At 35.0% G+C, this 18,348-nt stretch overlaps 1 protein-coding gene across 1 annotated transcript; it reads right to left on the bottom strand.

Annotated features, from left to right (window-relative positions):
- Window positions 1-4,546: 4,546 nt before the first annotated feature.
- Window positions 4,547-18,029, bottom strand: LOC113074831 (E3 ubiquitin-protein ligase COP1-like). Its single transcript, XM_026247567.1, has 20 exons — window positions 17,413-18,029; window positions 16,837-16,896; window positions 16,633-16,730; window positions 16,424-16,488; window positions 16,192-16,311; window positions 12,665-12,733; window positions 12,508-12,567; window positions 11,424-11,512; window positions 11,210-11,261; window positions 11,000-11,114; window positions 10,744-10,879; window positions 9,904-10,047; window positions 9,683-9,791; window positions 9,178-9,259; window positions 8,976-9,092; window positions 8,769-8,886; window positions 8,260-8,384; window positions 7,883-8,043; window positions 6,188-6,232; window positions 4,547-6,008 (listed from the first exon to the last, which is right to left on the bottom strand). Exons 1-20 carry the CDS (start codon window positions 17,691-17,693, stop codon window positions 5,991-5,993), a joined length of 2,064 nt encoding a protein of 687 aa, XP_026103352.1. The 5' UTR covers window positions 17,694-18,029; the 3' UTR covers window positions 4,547-5,990.
- Between the last annotated feature and the right edge of the window lie 319 nt (window positions 18,030-18,348).

An 18,348-nucleotide genomic window follows, 5' to 3' on the forward strand; every position in this document is an offset into this window, starting at 1 on the left:
TATGCAAGGCAAAAACATTATGGACATGTTACTACTGAATTTTGTCTTGATGTTCTGAAACAAGTAGTAAGTTTAGTAACAAAAAAAAAAAAAAAAAAAAAAAACAACCAGACGGATGTGAGGATGTCCAACAAAATTGTTTCAGAAATAAAACAATTGTTCCATTAGCACTGTATAATAATGTTTTGCGAACATTTTGAGAACATTATTAAAGACCAACTTAAACTGAAAAAAGAAAATTGTATTAATGTTACTCGAAGTGCGTTTGTCCATTACTAGAATGTGGTGTTGTGGTGATGGAATGAGATTCAATCTTCCTTCCATTCACACTGACGGGCATTTTTATGTTTGTAATTTATGAACTGTTGTACAGAACTTCATGGAACACCGCTCCTAAATTAGACCATTGTTTAGCATTCATGACAACAGCTGGCATGAACCATTAATGACTTTAGTGTTGAGAAGGGAAACCTTTTTGGAGCTATGCAAGGTTAAATTCCTGATTTGATGAACCTATATGTTACACCATTAAAGGTTTCTCTTACTTATATAAAACAAGGATTAGGATTTGGTGATTCTTAATAAATGCACTAGCATTGTATAGGGAAAGGTTTGAAACAGACTTTTCCTTTATTAATAATCTATATTTTGGAGAGGAACAAGGCAGACAGGTGGTCCATATCAGTCACTTGATAGAAATGCTGAGAACTGAACTTCTATACATCCTTAGTGTGCTAAGAGCTAATTTATTCAATACTATCAAATAATGAGCTTCCCCGTGCTGGAGAATGAATAGAATGAAATTGAACTAACTGACACTAACTAGGACACCAGTGGCCGAATCGAAGATTTCTCCATGTCTCACAGGAAGCTTCCTGTTCCTCTTCTCTGAGCTGTGTGCTAATGATGTGGTCTGACAGTTAGAGCACTGGAGACTTCCTCGCTAAACCTCCACATCAAAGCAACCTTAAGAGAGCCCTTAGACCTCGGGTCTTCACAGGGAGACTACATACAAAAGAAGCTGTTAAGAAGAGAACAACACATGAGCTGAAGTTAGGAGGGAGGGTTTAAAAAACACCTATGTACCATTTTTATACTTGTACATAGTAAGTTAGCAACCGAGTGTATGTTTTAGACTGTGGAATCGGGGTACATTCATCAAAGCAAATTTGGTTCAGCTGCCAAATTAGATAGAGTTCCGGTACAGAATCATTTTCAGGTAATACCTATTTTCAGCTAGAAGTCTGGGCATTGGGCCATTACTGAATACCAACTTTCTTTTCTCATCTTCTTTGTTTCCTCCTTTATGCTTTAGGTGACTGACTTAAAAACACAGACACTGAGATAAAAAAATCACAAAATATATAAATTGAATTAATGATAGAAAATAATCACCCCCTTTAAAATAATCTAATTTTGTTGCTTTGCAGCCTGAAATTAATTTGGACACTTTCGTTTCATCTAGCTATATTTACTGAGTGTAACTTATAACATCCAAGTAAAAGATATAACACCAACATGTCAGAAAAAAAATAATAATAAAAAAGAAAACAACCGCTGATTTGGAAAAAGGATCACCCCCTTGTGTCAGTAGTTTGTTGAATCACTTTTCTCTTTAACAACAGTACTTAGTCTGTTGGGATCTGTCTGTTTCTACTAACTTTGCACATCTAGACATTGCAATATTGACTCTTCTTTGCAGAACTGCTCAAGTTCAGTTAAATTTGATGGTGAGCGTTTGTGGACTGCAGTCTTCAAATGATTCCACAGGTTTTCAATGGGCTTTAAGTCTGGGCTCTGACTGGGCCATGCAAGGACATTCAGCTGTTTCTCCTTCAACCACTGTGTGCTCAGTTTTGCTGTGTGCTTTTGGTGATTGTCATGTTGGAAGGTTAACCTTCTTCCCAACGACAACTTTCTGGAAGAGGGCAGCAGATTTTCCTCAAGGCTTTGACAGTATTTTGCCCCTTCCATTTTTCCTTCTATCAAGTGCTCCAGCCCATGATGCAGAGAAACACCCCAAAACAGCTTTACTGTAGGAATGCTGTTATTTGGATGGTGAGCTCTATTTGATTATTGCCAGACATAGCTGTAGACATATCATTTGGTGTTGAGGCCAAATAATTCAATTTTAGTCTCATCTGCCTCAGAATCTTCAAGGTGTGTTTTGGCAAAGCTCATTCGGGACTGGATGTGGCCTTTCTTGAGGAGTGTTTTTTTCTTTATTGCAACCTTCCCACTGAAAGCCACATTTGTGGAGAATTTGTAATATTGTTGTCTCATGCACACAAAGATGGATCTTTGTCATAAATTCCTTCAACTGCTTCAGAGTTGCTGTAGACCTCTTGATAGCATCTACGAGCAGTTTCCTCCTGGCTCTTTCATTTGAAGCGACATCCTGATCCAGGGAGGGTCTGTACCTTCCACTTCTTAATAATAGACTTCACTGTGCTTATAGGCATTGATAAAAGTTTTTATTTTTAATCCATCTCCTGGCCTGTGGCTGTCCACAACTTTATCCCATAGATCTTTTGACAGTGCCTTGCCACCCACAGTTGATTGTTTGCTTTATTTGCACTACCAATGACTGAAATACTCCAGGAAAGAAAGTAAAACCTAAAATATTTCTTATCAATAATTTATATGTATGTGTGTGTGTGTGTGTGTATGTATATACAATATTGTTCAAAATAATAGCAGTACAATGTGACTAACCAGAATAATCAAGGTTTTTAGTATATTTTTTATTGCTACGTGGCAAACAAGTTACCAGTAGGTTCAGTAGATTGTCAGAAAACAAACAAGACCCAGCATTCATGATATGCACGCTCTTAAGGCTGTGCAATTGGGCAATTAGTTGAAAGGGGTGTGTTCAAAAAAATCAAGCAGTGTCTACCTTTGACTGTACAAACTCAAAACTATTTTGTACAAACATTTTTTTTTTTCTGGGATTTAGCAATCCTGTGAATCACTAAACTAATATTTAGTTGTATGACCACAGTTTTTTAAAACTGCTTGACATCTGTGTGGCATGGAGTCAACCAACTTGTGGCACCTCTCAGCTGTTATTCCACTCCATGATTCTTTAACAACATTCCACAATTCATTCACATTTCTTGGTTTTGCTTCAGAAACAGCATTTTTGATATCACCCCACAAGTTCTCAATTGGATTAAGGTCTGGAGATTGGGCTGGCCACTCCATAACATTAATTTTGTTGGTTTGGAACCAAGACTTTGCCCGTTTACTAGTGTGTTTTGGGTCATTGTCTTGTTGAAACAACCATTTCAAGGGCATGTCCTCTTCAGCATAGGGCAACATGACCTCTTCAAGTATTTTAACATATGCAAACTGATCCATGATCCCTGGTATGCGATAAATAGGCCCAACACCATAGTAGGAGAAACATGCCCATATCATGATGCTTGCACCTCCATGCTTCACTGTCTTCACTGTGTACTGTGGCTTGAATTCAGAGTTTGGGGGTCGTCTCACAAACTGCCTGTGGCCCTTGGACCCAAAAATAACAATTTTACTCTCATCAGTCCACAAAATGTTCCTCCATTTCTCTTTAGGCCAGTTGATGTGTTCTTTGGCAAATTGTAACCTCTTCTGCACATGCCTTTTTTTTAACAGAGGGACTTTGCGGGGGATCCTTGAAAATAGATTAGCTTCACACAGACGTCTTCTAACTGTCACAGTACTTACAGGTAACTCCAGACTGTCTTTGATCATCCTGGAGGTGATCATTGGCTGAGCCTTTGCCATTCTGGTTATTCTTCTATCCATTTTGATGGTTGTCTTCCGTTTTCTTCCACGTCTCTCTGGTTTTGCTCTCCATTTTAAGGCATTGGAGATCAATTTAGCTGAACAGCCTATTATTTTTTGCACCTCTTTATAGGTTTTCCCCTCTCTAATCAACTTTTTAATCAAAGTACGCTGTTCTTCTGAACAATGTCTTGAACGACCCATTTTCCTCAGCTTTCAAATGCATGTTCAACAAGTGTTGGCTTCATCCTTAAATAGGGGCCACCTGATTCACACCTGTTTCTTCACAAAATTGATGACCTCAGTGATTGAATGCCACACTGCTATTTTTTTGAACACACCCCTTTCAACTAATTCAACTAATTGCCCAATTGCACAGCCTTAAGAGCGTGCATATCATGAATGCTGGGTCTCGTTTGTTTTCTGAGAATCTACTGAACCTACTGGTAACTTGTTTGCCACGTAGCAATAAAAAAATATACGAAAAACCTTGATTATTCTGGTTAGTCACATTGTACTGCTATTATTTTGAACAATACTGTATGTATATATATATATATATATATATATATATATATATATATATATATATATATATATATATATATATAATAAATAGCTTAAATGACTAACATTATGCTTGTTGTAATTGTACGATTGCGATGAAAGAAAAACAAATATGATTTGCACCTTTACAAATTTTTAAGTTTCATACATTATCCAATATTTTAGGACATGAAAGGGACGTAAAATGTACTGAACCAAACCAAACTTATGATAACTGAAAAAGCAGAGATCTTATTATCATGTCATTGTTAAAATTATACAGTCAGGACACTAGCGTAGAACATGAGACAGTGGTGCAGTAAAATTACCCTGATGAAAATCTTTTTTTGTATCGAACCTTCTTGTATTCTCTAGTAATACACTCTAAATACAGTCTGATGCACATCATGTAAAATGAGAACAAATTTGAATAACACAAAATATAAATTTACTCCAATAGAGAAAGGCATTTAAAAAAATCAATTTAGTCAGAAAGATGAATACAGTATATAACCAAAGGAAAAAAACAAACAATCATTTATTCATTCAAATTAATGTGTTAAAATGAGTAAATAAACAGAATTACTGTGATGCAGCAGAGGACTTACGAAAAAAGCTTGAACCCTAAAGCCTATCATGGGACCAATGTTCACATAATTTCTATAAATTATTCAAATAAATAACACTTGTACAAAAAACTCAAAGAGAAAAGAGCAGCAATGTTATTGGTGGTGTAAAATAATCCCAATGAAATATACATAGTGTCATTAATCCTGTGATGAGTTATAATTTAGTCCGTTTAAAAAATTGTGACCACATAAAAGAGCCCCGGGCTTTAAAGTGACCTGTCAATGCCTGCAAAATCAACCTATAAAGCACTTCTGTCAGGAATCACTGAAAGACAGCAAAATATCAGATCTTGAAAAAACTGAGAAGAATCTCATGCAAAGGTTGTCTGATGAGTGTAGGTCTTTCTGGGATTTACAATTAAATAATTTCAAAATGTGGTAAATACCAAATTAAGAATACACTTTGTATACTTAAAATTTCCTCAATGTAAGCATTTCCACTTAACAGAAAAGCTAATAAAGATCCTGTAATTTAATTCGGGGAGACCATCAGAATACATCAAAGCTTACACATATCTTATGGATAAACAAACAGTGTGCATCCAAAAAAACTAATTAATGGATAAACCAGCTCAAAGGAATCAAAGACAGCTAATTTACTGAACAAAAAGTATATAATTGTGTTATGGTCTTGTGCTTTGGCTTTAAAAGTCTCGTAGCTCTTGTTCTGGCTAGAATAACCTCTAGTAAAGGTTTAAAACGAATTTAATTTGAGCATGTGTCTTCCCCTCCACGTTTAAAGATGTTCATTATTCACCAATAACTTATTAATACCTTTATTCAACAACTTTATTCAATAAGAGGCATTCCCGCCCACCTCCCTGTCAGCACAAACAGGTCCTCATCTCAACATTTCACATACAGCGATAGTATAACGACGCAGAATGATTGAGTCTTTTACAAATATAATGCTGATAAAAACCAGTTCTGCTGGTTGTTTCCTTGGAAATGTTTGCTTCAGTTCCGCCCAGCTTCAGCGCTCTTCTATCGACCAACCCAGCGGTGAAGCAACTTTAATAGGTTCTGCCTACAGATACGAGTAGACCTTCAGACCAGCTCAAGTACCTTTAGAAACAGGAAAAAAAAAAACATTTGTAGTGCGATTTAATTTTGAGTTTTGAAATATTAAACAGCTGAGTGAATGTGACTACAGTAGGTCCTCCTGGTTTTAGTAATAAAAAACAGCTCTCTGTAGTAAACACTGAGCTTTGTGTGGCTATTTATTGTTTTACAGTACAACTCACCTTGATTGTTCCTTGACTGTTGGCTGCAATCAACACATTTGACTCCTGAGAATCAAAACAGAGAAATGAGGGTATTTCAGAGCATTGACAGAATGTCCAAAACAAGATTTGGTTTGACAGTCTATTCGCCTGTGTTTGTCTGGCCTAAACCTCTCATGTCATTCCAGACTCAAAAACAGTAATGTGTTTCATTGCTGTTATGCTTTCACAAAAAGGCCTTGACATTTTATTTCTACGTAATTTATGTAAGGATGAGAAAGGCAACTAATTAAGACCAAGACACTAAGCAGAAATTCAGCTTGGTCAGCGCACAATTATTGTCGATTTTTTCCCTCTGTAAATGTCAAGTATAAAAGGTATGTAATACACAAGGGAGCTGGAAGCAGAGGTAATGTTTATGTGATGGTCTCGGCTAATAAAGCAGGCAAAACATGAATCCACTTTTTTCATTTTCTAATATTTCTGAGCTGGTTAGGCTTGATCACGGTTGCTTTTATTAAATATTAACTCTTTGGGGATCCATAATAACTGTGCATTTTCAATTCTAACAGGATACTGCAATTTAAATAAGACCTTTTAAGTCAAAAGAGAAATTATATTAAAGTATATAAAAAATATTTTTAAGTAACTGAAATAAAGCTTAAACAATAGTATAAATTTTTTTTTCAACTTAAATTAGAAATGTTGCCTTGTCAACCAACAGAAACGAATTAATTAATAAATACATCTAAATAAAAAATATTTTAAAACAAAAACATACAAATGACAAAAGTACATAAACTAAGACAAAAATGTATATTGAAAACCTTAATGAACACCGTAATACGTTATCATATATTATTATATTATAATATATGGAGAAATCAAATAAATAAATTATTAAATACACACAGAAACTGAAAGGTCACCCATCATGCAAAATGAAGGCTCACAGAATTAATAAGACTGCTTTTAATTTACTCAAGTAAGATTTTAGGACAGAAATAAACTACTGCGATATAATAACATTCTTATGTTCTATAATAATAATAATAATAATAATAATAATAATAATAATAATAATAATAATAATAATAATAATCAATATTACATTACTATTATATTATTCAGTTTGATTGTGTTCTGGTCAAAACTAATGCGCCTTAAAAAGAAATACTTAAAAGTTTAGTAAATATTTTAATATTTAAAATACTGTTATTCATATTGTGCTCTGGTTAAATTCTTACGAATCCTTGCATTTTATTGTATGATTCCAATATTTTAATCTTTTTAAACAATGAACATGAACAAAATGGTTAAACAAAATTACAAAATGTCAGGACTGTGACAGGCCTGTTCAGATCCTCCTCCTAAAGAGGAAAGCAAAAATCGCCCTGGTTAATAAACACGGCACTGTGCACAGCAAATTAGCCATGGCTTAAAAGATGACTTCACAGCAATGCCTTTTCCTGCAAAACACACTAGTTTAGACAGTAAAGCAGAGAGTGTGGGTTTAATAAGCATGAATTTCTGAAAGCGGACACAGGCCAACCTTCTCCCAACACACCATGCTTTGCTACCCTCACTTGTCCTTAATGTACCAAGGAGTTCAGTTCGACTGTCCCCATGTGCCCCCAAAGCCCTTCTTGTCCTACTGCTGGTTTTAGAAGAGTGATTTATCATGTCAAATGTGATTGAGACAAGACTGAATCATACCCCATCAGGTAGAGCTCGCCAGCAGACGGCACTGACAAACTCATTGGTGTCGTCCTCTTTCTTGTCCTTGTCCAGGACACTCTTCACAGTGTCAAACTTGAAAGTTAATAGCGTCTTGGAGAGCCCCTTGTAGTACAAGTACAGTGAGTTGTTTTCACTTCCTGTGGTGTATAAAGTGAAAGCATTATCGAGGATAAATTAACAACTAGATAAACATTTATTACAATGCAAAAGTTAGTTTTATTTCCCTTTTTACTTAATAAACCCTTCATTGATTGGCAAGATCATATGTAGTTTAATCAAACAGATTACCAGTCTGAAATAGTTTTTGAAGTAAAAAGCAAACCTTTTAACCAATTTTGCATAGTGCCACTCACCACATGCTACATAGTCTCCATTAGATGCCAGGCCCACGAAGTTCTTCTCGTTGATGTGGCCTTTAAAGGAGCGCAAACAATGTGGCTTGTTCACGTTCCAGAGTTTCAGCTGGCTGTCTGTTGATCTGTAAGGGATGTTACAATTGAACTCAGATGTTTAGTTTGACTTGTAATTTGTAATTAGTGGTATAATGGTTCAGAATTCTAATGCTGCAGTTTGGATCATGGTTTTATTTGAATAGGGATAGAAATGTAAGGAAATTCGAGGATGATTTGATAACCAATATTGTTGTAACACCGTAAGCTGATATTGTTCCAAAAAGCTGATGTTCTGTTCAGGTTAAGTAACAAAATAAATCAGTACAGTACTACAAATTGAGACATAAATAGGTTTTTCCAAGAACTGTTTTACCCCTATAAAAACTAATTATCACACATTGGCTTCTTTCCACTTAAGACATTTTCCATTGACAGGATAAAAAGCACAAGAAATGTCAGTGTATACGTACGCAGACACAATCTCTTCTCCGTTGACAAATTTGGCATAGGACACTGCTTTCCTGTGGCCTTTGAAAACCATGATGGGCTGCTTAGTGTTTCTCAGGTCATAGTAGTGCACACAGTGGTCTGGGGAAGATTTAGAATGAATTGAAAAGTTTTTACGATTTTAGCAGGAAGTAAAACTTTTAATAGGTCGATTTAAATGAATTATGCACCTGCACAACCAAAGGCAAGGTGATATCGAGAGGATGGACTGAACTTGACACAGCATACATTGGCCTTCGCTTCAATGCTGGCTACTGAATTGTCCAGGTTGGTGGACCATAACTTAACTGGGGAACAACAGAATTCATTCTTAAGTATTCATCAAATCCCAAATCAAATAACTTGATCGGAACATTTCAGTTGCAGAAATACCTTTTGCATCATCCGATCCTGATGCTAAGAGCTTGGGGTCCATGAGGTTGAAATCAACACTCCAACACCGTTTCTCATGCTCCTTTGGAAATTAAGTTTAACAAGTCAAAATCCAACTTGTATTAAGTCTAAAGAAACTGCAATGTATTCACAAACGTACATATTAAATTCAAACTTAACCCATGACTGAATGTAATGCAAATTTGTGCTGCAACAACTTATCCAGTTGATAAGGAAAATAGTTTGTTTTTCAAATATTCAACCTTTAATTTAATCTGTTTTTCAAATGTTTTATTAGAAAATTAAACTTATTTTTTTTTGTACACAATGAACAGCAATTTCTTTTCCACTTATTAATACTTTTATTGAGCAAGGATGGATTTTAATTGATTAAAAGTAATAGTAAAAACACACTTTTTTTCACTTTTTTGAAAAATTGCTGTCCCACTGAAAGGGGTATAAGAGTAATGAATGTAATCTGGCACCATCTGAGACATAAGGGTACCTGGTAGACCTTTGACCTCTGTCCTGTGAACCCATCCCAAAGAATGACAGTCCCCTCATAGTCGCTGCTCGCTAACAGATTTTTGTGGTAGCTACTCCAGCTGATACAGCTAGAAAAATACAAGACAGAAAAAAGAGAAATAAATCAAACATTCTCTTGTACTGCTACATGATCAACTAAGAACATTCCATCCAACCCCTGGTTTCACACACTCTTTATACCTAATTTTAGAGTTACACGTCATCTCGTTGACAGGATAATGAATGTCCACAGCATCCTGGATCACAGTGCCATACTCAAACACTTTAATTTTCTTAGTGACGCCGGCAATGGCAAAGTAATCACAGTCACGGTCAAACTCAATGCTGCAAAAGAGGGTAAAGAGATGAGACAGAACAAGTGTTAGCACAGCGAGTTCTCCTGACTGTGCATGCTCCTTATCTGCTCTACTTCCACTCAAACACAGACAAGAGCTGTAATGCATCCAAACAGCCTCTCACACACTTAGGTGATCAGATAGAAGTATGTCTGAAAAACGATGGTGTGATAAAATGAGCACTTTTTTCTTCTAGCCGAGTGAGGTTCTTAGGCTGGTTGAGGGTTGGTGTAATATAATGTATCTGAACATTGCATAAAACATTGAAATAATGGTTGGTTTGAGCCAATGATTATATTAGTAAACCAATAATAGGCTTGGGAATTGAGAACTGAACCAAATGATTTATGATGTTTGGATTAATCTGCCATCTTTTACTGATGAGGAAGAAACCATTCTAGTACATTTAGATCATGTTTCCTGCACTGTTGAACCTGTGTGTGTAATTACTAATTTATTAACGAGAATGCACAGTTAAAGATACACCTTCAGACATTTTGTCATAATTGATGATATTTAATGGAATAGGGATGAGATTCATGAGCAACTATATATATATAAAGCTGGTCACTATTCCATTTTTTTTTTTTTATACAATACTACCCTCTGCTGGTTACTTCAAGAATTGAACAGACCGAGGACTAAAATGTGGTCTGAACTTCAATTTAGATTTTTGCAGCCTTACCTGGACACAATACTGGAGCCATTATAAAGGTCACTAGCATAAGACAGGGTGGCCAGAGGCCTCACAGAGTTGTAACGGGTAAATTTTGATAGACACTCCATGAAATCATCCAGTTGGTTAACAGTCCTGCTGTCATCTATTAATGAGAAAAGCAACTGTGTTGAATATAGCAGATTTTTTAAAATGACTTATATAAACAAATACACTGATACTTTGTATGAACCAATACACTATATATTGCTATGAATCAACCTACCCGTTATTCGAGACATCCTATTGGAGAAATAACACTGTTCCAGATCCTCAAAGTGTGCAGTCAGTCTCTTTCGTCGTGACGCCAGAGTGCTGTTGTACCAAGTTTGTCTTTTACCCTAAAAGTAAAAACAGTGAATATCAGCATTACTCAAATGGATATAAACCAGTTATAACAGCCAAGAGAACAATCCATGATTTTTTTTTTTTTTACCTGTGAGCTTCCAAAAGTGTGTTGCATGTATTCTGTGGGGTCTATTATGCTACTGCGTAAGACAGAAACACAATGTTAATTATTAAATGGAGAAAAAAATAGCATCATTGTCAATAATTAGATTGTCATCAGATGTATATGATAGAACATTGTTTTCTTCTTAATGCCATTAATTAATGTGAAATATTGCATATACCTGCATAGTTGGTCTTACCTGGGTCCAGGAGAGGGAGCTTCAAACTGGGGAACAGTACTGTCTAAATTGGGTTCCATTTCACTCACTGTGTACATACCACTCATTTCCTACAATAAATTAAAAATCATGTGTGTCCAAAGTTTAAAGTCAGTAACACCTTTATTTAGCAAAATCACAACATAATAAAACTATAAAACATCATAAAGCTAATTTTTTGATAGTAGTTTCTTGAGCAACAAAACCGCATATTAGAATAATTTCTCCTGAAGGATCATGTGACATTTTAATTTTTTAACGCATTTCACGCATGCGCAGTGTGACAAATTATTCAGGAAAGTCTCGTCGATCTCTGAATTCTCAAGATAGTAAAAAACTGCAGCGAGCGCCGCGTCGAAAACACCGAAGAAGCTTAAGGTTTTACCCCAGTTACTCTCAAATACATTCATGCCAAGCTCGATAAACAGAGACGACTTTGGTAGTTGATACGCTGGAGCTTCTTCCTGTTATAGCGTCCTGTGTTTCACACTGCGCATGCGCAGAACGCCTACATGCAATACAGCTGCTTGGAAAAGCATATGCATTTCTACTTGCTTTTACTGGCACTTGAAGCATTCATAACGTGAAAATATCGATCCTAAAGTATTGTGGCAGAGCAAATGAACACCTCCCAAAAACAAGAGTGCCCAGAGTGTAGAGGGCGCATGTTTGTGTTTCTGAGTTCATTCTTTCGAGTTTCTCTATGCATAATTTCATAGATATGTGGCTATATTTAACAACTGGTTCACCTAAAACTCTTACACTATCTGTAGTTAAAGGGCATGGTTTGATATAGTGCTCAGGTAAATTTGATTAAGTAAATGTTAAACTTTTGAAATTCAGAAAAAAAGAACCACATATTGATGAATCAATACATGAAAATGATGTATCTGTGTCCTGTTATTTATCTTTTGGTATGCATTTCAGAAAAAAAAAATGTAAATGTAATTGCAAATAGTGATTAATCCTGATTAATCCACAGTAAATTCTGATTAATTTGATTAAAAATTCTAATCATTTGACAGCCCTAATATATATATATTCTGGATCACCATATTAAACTGACCTCAACTCGTTTGATATCCTCCTCCAAAAAGTTCAGTTCTTTTTGTAACTGCTCCAGTTGCTGTTGAAGTAAAGACAGGGAAACTTTCAAATTAAAGACCTCACTGCTGTCAACAGTACATTATTCAACATTTTAAAAATAGATGTGGAGGCTCAACCTCTCTTTTATTTCTTCTGGCTTCTTTGAGGAACTCCATTAAGATCTGGCGCTGAGCAGCTTGTGATTCCTGGAGACAGAGATCATTGATGGATGAGCAAGAGAGAAGCAATTGGTCTTTATGAGTCATAGCAGGGGATTTTGTTCCCTCTTTGTAAGAAAAATTATCGTGGCATCAACAATTAAGCATAATATTATCAAATTAAGCTTGTTAATGTTAAGGAAAGTTACTATAAACTGACACAAATGATTTATAGTGAATATATATATGTATACAGAGAGAGATAAAGCTGGGTAGTAATTGATTACGTAATCAGATTCCAAAAAAATAAGTACTTGTAAGTAGATTAAATTACTTTTTAAAATACTTGTAATCAGACTACAGTTGCTTTTTTCTATGGATTACATACTATTCATATGATAGCAATAAATTAACCATAATTTATCAATTCTTTTAAATGATCCTTTCTAAAATATCCTGCATCTTATATACACTCAGAAAGACCAGTCATTAGTCAGGTGACTACACTGAATTTGACCACTGGATTTACAAAAAATCATTTCAACTGTTTCAATGTTCCATCAACTACTGATGAACACATCTGAATTATCACTCAGTAGGTTACTTAACTATCTATTTGAATGTCTTTGGAAGGCATTTGTCTTTAAAACACATTAAAATGCACAAATTTATTTTTGTATTTTAATATCAGTATGGTACAAGATTATCCTATTTAAATTAATGTGATAAGTAATCTAAAAGTAATCCGATTATATTACCTGCAATTTGTAATATAATGGATTATGTTACAAATTACAATTTTTGCCATGTCATTTGGAATCCATGACGGATTAGTTTTCATATACAAACATACATATATAAATATATATATACATATACATATACATATACATACATACATATACATATATATACATATACATACATATACGTATACATATATACATATATATATATATATACATATATATATATATATATATATATATATATATATATATATATACACACACATACATACACGCACACACACACATATATACGCACACACACACACACACACATACATACATACATACATACATACATACATACATACATACATATATATATATATAAGGAATGTAATGATTCACTCAAATCCCGATTCGATTCACGATTTTAATTTCACGATTCAATTCTGATCAAAATTATATTTAAGACAAAAATCAAACGTTTCCTTTTATTGCTTGGACAAAATGCTGTACATTTCTTTGTGAAATTGAAATATAACTTATAATATACTAATTATAATAACTAATACATCACTTGTTATTGTACATATTATTGCTCTTTTGTTGGTTTTAATTGCTTCTATTGTGCTCGTTTGTTAGTCGCTTCAGATAAAAGTGTCTGCTAAGTGACAACATTTTAATAGGATTTAAATGTAAATAACAAAACTTAATTAATTTTTTAAAACAAGCCCCAAATCAAATAAGTAACACAAATAAAATATGTTTCTATAAACAAAATAAGACTTTGTCTGTGCTTTTTCCATTTAAAATGAGAGGCAATCACTTAATTTTAATCATGACCCATAAAGGATGTTGCATACATGCAACATGAGCAGTTTTTAATCTAAATCAGATTGTATAGTTTTGAAATTCTGAAGCAAAAACAGAATGGTTTGACTTCGGTTTTTTTGAAATATACAAAAAAATATCTGCATGAAACGAGATGCAAATTCACTCTTTGCCAGCAGGTGGCGCCTAAAGTGTTTCTTTTGTTTCTGCTGTAAACGATGCAGCGCTACACTTATGAACTTTAATATGCATTATACAGAGACAAGATTAAAAAAAAAAAATACCATCTAAACCTTTCTAAAGACAGTAAATTGATGAATTGTGATTTGTTTAGAATCTCAACGGATTAAATCGTCGCATCTTTTAATCCATTTTCAACTACCGGTCAAAATTGTGGGATCAAAACGAGCTTCAATGTTTTTTGCAGAAGTTTTGTATGCTCATCAAGGCTGCATTTATGTGATTTAAAAAAAAGGGGGAAAAATATATATTATTATGATGTAAAATAACATTTTTCTATTTTAATATACATTAAAATCAAATGTATTGCGATGATGAAAAGCTGTATTTTCAGCATCAGTCTTCAGTGTCACATGATCCTTCAGAATTCATTCTAATATGCTGATTTATTATCAGTGCTGGAAACTGTTGTGCTGCTCAATATTTCTTTGGAACCTGTGATCCTTTTTTTTGGGATTCTTTGATGAATACAAAGTGAAAAAGAAGCACATTTATTTAAAATAGACTTTTTTTATTCTTATTTTTTTTAAATAACTTAAAACTTTTATTCAGCAGTGTTAAATTTTTATTAAGTGATAGCTAATATTTATATTGTTAGAAAATATTTATGTTTTGAATAAATGTTGTTAATTTTAACTTTTTATTAAATCAAAGAATCCTGAAAAAAGTATGTTTCCCAAAAAAATATTTGGTGGCACGACTGTTGCAAACATGGATAATTCTAATAATAAATCAGCATAACAGAATGATTTCTTAAGGATCATGTGACACTTTACACTGGAGAGACAGCTGATGGAAATTTAGCTTTGCATCACAGAAATAAATTATATTTTCAAGGATAAAAAAATAGAAAACCTTATTTTATTTTGTAATAACATTTGGCAAGACTTTTTTTTTTTTTTGGATCAAACAGATGCAGGCTTGATGAGAATAAAAACATTAAGTCTTACTGATCTCAAACTTTTGAACGACAGTGTGTGTGTATGTATGTATATATATATATATATACACAGTACAGACCAAAAGTTTGGACGCACCTTCTCATTCAAAGAGTTTTCTTTATTTTCATGACTATGAAAATTGTAGAGTCACACTGAAGGCATCAAGAGCTATTTGACCAAGAAGGAGAGTAATGGGGTGCTGCGCCAGATGACCTGGCCTCCGCAGTCACCAGACCTGAACCCAGTCGAGATGGTTTAGGGGTGAGATGGACCGCAGACTGAAGGCAAAAGGGCCAACAAGTGCTAAGCATCTCTCGGGGAACTCCTTCAAGACTGTTGGAAGACCATTTCAGGTGACTACCTCTTGAAGCTCATCAAGAGAATGCCAAGAGTGTGCAAAGCAGTAATCAAAGCAAAAGGTGGCTACTTTGAAGAACCTAGAATATGACATTTTCAGTTGTTTCACACTTTTTTGTTATGTATATAATTCCATATATAATTCCACATGTGTTAATTCATAGTTTTGAAGCCTTCAGTGTGAATCTACAATTTTCAGTCATGAAAATAAAGAAAACTTTTTGAATGAGAAGGTGTGTCCAAACTTTTGTTCTGTACTGTATGTGTAATATATATATAAACACACTTTTAGGTCATATTCAGCTCAATCTGAATGAAAAGATAAAGCAGCTGAACTCATGGTGCCTGAAGAAACCCTAAGTGTTTGGTCTGGCAACAGTAATGTTATGTGATGATGTGTACCAACCGCCTCCAGTTGTTTCTTTTTTTGCAACAGGTAGTCTAATATGAAGTTGACATTCGCTAAATCCATATTCTCTTGATCTGCCCCAAGGACGTCTTGAAAAACCTGCCATTTGGTTCCATTCTATAAACATAAACAATAAGACATAATTTAATGTGGTAAAAACTATTTGTAACGGTTTATCAAATTTGTTAGTTTCCACTCATTATATAAATGGAGAGCTGGATGCACTAACAGGGTGATCCCGTTTCAGACGCTTCTCTTCAGATCTTTGTTTTTGTTTCAGGATCAGTTCATTCACTGTAAAACCATTAGAGAATTATGTCAGCTAAGCTGTCATATAAGACTGAAAAATGTCTGATATAGAAACATATTGCAGATGGTAACAATCCAAATTTGAAAAGTAATTAAAACATTATAAAAACAATATTAGCATACACATACCTAAGAAGTTGGGGTAGAGTTGATCCACATTATCAATGATATAATTACATTTTGGGCACCTGTTGCTGTCCTCCAAACTCTGTCGTATACATTTATAACTAGATAGAAATGAAGACATGATTGCTCGAGCATGCAAGTGGGTTGGAAAATGTAACATGAAAAGGCTAGAATAAACTCTCAGTTTAGAGAAAAAGTGCTTCTCACCAGAAACTGTGGCCACACTTTGTCATGTGAGCTTCCTCTATCATCTCAAAACATATAGGGCTGTGAAAAAAAAGATAGAAAAAAGAAAAAGTTTAATAATGACACATGCGAACAAGCTTGCTTCCCTTTTCCAAAGAATCAACAAAAAGCTGAAACTTTAAAAATGGGTTTGTAAAGTGTCAAATAAACAAGTTCAACTTGTATTATTTTCTTACTTCCGTGGTATTGTATTGTTAATAAAATAAGTTCAATCTGTCAGTCTCTTAACATTATGTCCGATATCTCCATTTGTGGTCCACAGAAAAAATGTTCATACACGTTTGAAAACAACATGAATCTTAAGTAAATAATGACAGACTTTTGGGAGAATTATCGTTACCCCTAAATTCCTTGTTTACAACTATCTTTATCCTAGGAATTACAAAATGAAGTGCAGCGAAAATCGAGGATTTGCCAGATAAACCTGCAATTAAACTCGCACGACGTTGGAAACTGTTCAGAACAAGCACACTAAAACGGAACTATTCAGTAAAATGAGCCATCTGCAGCCTCGTGAGAGAAGGTGAATCTACTAACCATACAAAATCATTACTCTTGTCCTCATACGGATTGATCAGACCGTTGTATAAGGGTCTTTTCCTACTCGACGAGCCCGGTCGAGCGCTCTGTCCCTCGGCAACCGTTCCCAAAGTTCGCGAGGACACCCCGTTACCCGAGCTGTTCCCGTTCTGACCCCCGCTGCTCGATCCACCGGCGCCGCCGCTGCTACTGCTACTCGTACTTCCAGAGCTCGTCCCGGGGACGGACCCCGCTGAACCGACAGACTGCTGCTGTTGTTGCTGCCGAGTGTTTGACATGATTTAAGCCGTTCGTGCACGTCAGAAGGCCAGAGCTGAAGGTAAAATTACGGAGCTTCACCGCATCCGGGCGGCTGTGGGAGATACGCTAACTAGCTAAAGCGACACAGATAAGCGAAAGGAGCCAGAAACTTCCACCAAGCGCACTGCTAGCACTGAAAGGCGCTTATTTGAGCACAGCTGAGGCGGTTCTTCTGCATGCAAGAGAATCTCGTTAGGTCTGCTCGATGCTAATGTAGATATGCAGCTCCGCAGAGATTTGTTGACAACTCTGAGAGCTTTAGAAATTTCAGTCCACTGTCTGCAGGATGTTCACGTAAGAATTTCCCGAGTGAAACGTTCGCGTGACTCGGCACCGGCATCTGTTGGCTTGGAGGGAAACTGCAGGTATCAATCAAAATATTTTGGTTCGGAAATTCTTCATTTTAATTGAACATCGTAGATTAAATCATACAGGAACATCCAAGTACCGTCACCATGAATGCATGTTATGTTTAGTAGCGCAAAACGTAAATCTTTCGTCTAATTTTACTTATAAATGTAAATGGTATATTTTAAAATGAATGGCTCTTGCGATTTCCCAGGCTATCAACCTAACAGCTTATGTGTACAAACAGTCAAACAAAATTCCTAATGCATATTAGGCTAAATGTCA

This window comes from Carassius auratus, unplaced genomic scaffold (assembly GCF_003368295.1).
Source record: "Carassius auratus strain Wakin unplaced genomic scaffold, ASM336829v1 scaf_tig00015409, whole genome shotgun sequence".
Lineage (NCBI taxonomy): Eukaryota > Metazoa > Chordata > Actinopteri > Cypriniformes > Cyprinidae > Carassius > Carassius auratus.

Excerpts from the sequence above, each read along its gene's own strand:
- LOC113074831 (XM_026247567.1), bottom strand. The coding sequence starts at position 17,693 with ATGTCAAACACTCGGCAGCAACAACAGCAGCAGTCTGTCGGTTCAGCG. Across the intron at positions 12,568-12,664 it reads CCAGAAGAAATAAAAGAGAG|CAACTGGAGCAGTTACAAAA; the intron begins GTTGAGCCTCCA and ends TTACTTCAACAG. Across the intron at positions 11,115-11,209 it reads ACACTTTTGGAAGCTCACAG|GGTAAAAGACAAACTTGGTA; the intron begins GTAAAAAAAAAA and ends TTTTACTTTTAG.